General features: G+C 50.0%; 1 protein-coding gene across 1 annotated transcript in view; it reads right to left on the bottom strand.

Annotated features, from left to right (window-relative positions):
- Positions 1-2,490, bottom strand: part of MAN1C1 (mannosidase alpha class 1C member 1) — a 136,165-nt gene that overhangs the window by 24,837 nt on the left and 108,838 nt on the right. The window contains exon 5 of the mRNA XM_011357626.1: positions 432-526. Coding sequence (XP_011355928.1) covers positions 432-526 — 95 coding nt within the window. The remainder of the gene's footprint in view (positions 1-431; positions 527-2,490) is intronic.

Below are 2,490 nucleotides of genomic sequence, written 5' to 3'. Positions count from 1 at the left end.
GGGCTCCTGAGACCCAGCCCTGAGGGTGAGGGTTGGCAGGCCAGGGGTCCCTCTGCCCAGGGTCCTGAGACCTCCTAGCAGCGTTGGGTACTTCCCTGTGTCAGGAGGGTATGATGTGCCTACTGTCTCCTGACTCTAGCTGGGGAGGGAGGGCATGCCTGGAGGGCCATGGGTCAAAGTGGTGTTGTGGGACCATCACAGAGGAAGAGCTGCCCCTCTTCACCCCAGAAGACCAGGCTTTGTGTTGTCCTAAACCCCAAGAACCAGGTTTGGTGACAAACACCGGCCCAGGAAGGCCCTTGGCTAAGGGTAGTTTTCATTCTGCCAACTGACTGGCTGTGATTCCAGAGGCCATTGTCGTCCCTTCTCTGTGCCTCAGTTTCCATGCAGATGCAGCTGAAGCCACAGTGGGAAACCAGAAGGCGTCCTACCTTTTGAAGTTCACGACGCCTTTTGGGATTCCCGTGGGAGTGTTGAAGGCTGGCAGGAGTTTCTCTCCAAGCTTGATGGCCTTTATTCGGAACACCTGGAAGGGTCAAAGGGCATTGTGAATCTGGGCTGGGTGGGCTGCAGCCACTGCAAGAAGAAGCTGCTGGCAGATAAACCTGCTAATGTATCTGGCCCCGGGTGGGAGGTGGCACTGCATTAGGCTCTGTGGCGGGACAGGCCTGGATGTGAGCCTGGCTCCACGAATTCCTGGCTCCGCGGCCTGAGGTAAGGCACCTCTCTCTGAGCCTCACTTTGCTTGGTCCTAAAACAAGGACAATATTGCCTTCTTCAGAGAGTTGTTGGGAAGAATGAAAATTAAATAATGGTTGTGAAGAACTTACTACAGTGTCAGGCTATGATGAAGGTTCAATGATTATAGTTGTGATTAGGGTGATGGTGACCACTGGGAAGATGGAGTGGCCAGGGCAGCAGGACACCAAGGGTCAGTGCCTGTCCATTCCGTGGGACCAGGATGTCACAGGCCAAGCACATGGGAAACACATCTGGACCTAGCATAAATAGCACTTGCCTGGGAGCCCAGACCCCTCCCTGGTTCCAGACCTTGTCCCACAGGTTGGCATGTATGTGCTTCTCAGCAAACCATGGCCTCCCTCCGAGTACCACTTTCCCATGTGTAAACCAGGGAGGGCCTTTTCCCTTTTGCATTCAGATTCTGCCCACTGAATGCAATTCCCATCCATTTACAGATGGGAATAAACGAAGAAGGAGATTGGCTTATCTTAAACCACCCACATGATGGCAAGGGAGCCACAAGGAGGTCCCAGGCCTCAGGGCCTCTGCCTAAAGCTCTGACCTCCTCAAACTGTCCTCCTGATCAATTCGAAAACACCTGTGGCCTTCTGACTCAGCAGTTAGTTTCCCTCCTAGGATTTTATTCTAAGGAAATAAATAAACGAGAATGTTGTAAAGATTTAACTTTATGGTTATTTGTTCCAGCATTGTTTAGAATAGTGGAAAAAATGGAAATACTCTGAATAGCAAACAATAGGGAAGTGGTTAAATGATGGCTTATCCATGTAATGGAAAACCACATGGCCCCTGAAATGATGTCGTGGAAGAATTTAACAGCAAAGAAAGAGTTTATAATCTATTAAGAGAAAAATATGTCAAAATAGTGTAATTCAACTTTCGTAAAAGTTATCTGCATATGGATGCATGAGAAAAGGTTGGGAAGGGAATACATCAAGATATTAACAATGGTCTCCTGGGAGGGGTAGGCTCAGGAAGGATTTTAATTTTCTTCTTTTGGCTTATCTCTATCTTCTGTGCTATTTTTATAATAAAAACAAACTCACAATATTTATCTTTTTAAGGATGAGACACATCCTTAAAAATCATTTATCTTTTAAAGGATGAGACACAAGTCCCTAAGAAATCGCTCCTGGTGGGACAACATGCGTTTCCTTTCACTTCTGGAGCTCGAGGGTGACCATTTGCTGACCTCCTGCAGGGAGCCACAAAATAAAGTCTTCCTGAGGTCCCCCCCATACAATTTAAAAATGCTGAGGCAGCTGTTTCGGGAATGCAGTCGTGGTGAGGTCCAGCTTTTCTGACTCTGTGGGAAGTGGATGAGAGGCCTCTGAGGGGCCTCTGAGGGGGTGGGTGCTTAGGAATGGGGTGGGGGAGGCGATGAGGGCGGGAAGGATAGGAGGGAAGGAGAGGGTGGGGAAGAACCACTCTCTGGCAGTGATGGACAAGAGAAGATGATAATGCCAGTGCCGACAGTGGGTCCCATAAGTGGGCACAGGGCCAGCCATGTCGGAACCCCTGGGAGAGCTTGTCTAGAATCCAGATTCCAAAACTTCTGTCACCCCAGAAGCCGCAGGTTTAGCAACAGCTAAGGGCTCTCATTTGAGGCTCTCAATTTCTTCACTGGCCCCTGGGGAGGCTGAGCCCAGAGGCACAAAATGACCCACCAGGACCAAACCCAACCCTGAGGCTCTAGGCTGCGGTCTGGCTGCCTTCTGCCCTGAGGACTCC

This window comes from Pteropus vampyrus, unplaced genomic scaffold (genome assembly GCF_000151845.1).
Source record: "Pteropus vampyrus isolate Shadow unplaced genomic scaffold, Pvam_2.0 Scaffold36, whole genome shotgun sequence".
Taxonomy (NCBI): Eukaryota; Metazoa; Chordata; class Mammalia; order Chiroptera; family Pteropodidae; genus Pteropus; species Pteropus vampyrus.
This window is presented reverse-complemented; position numbering and strand designations above follow the sequence as displayed.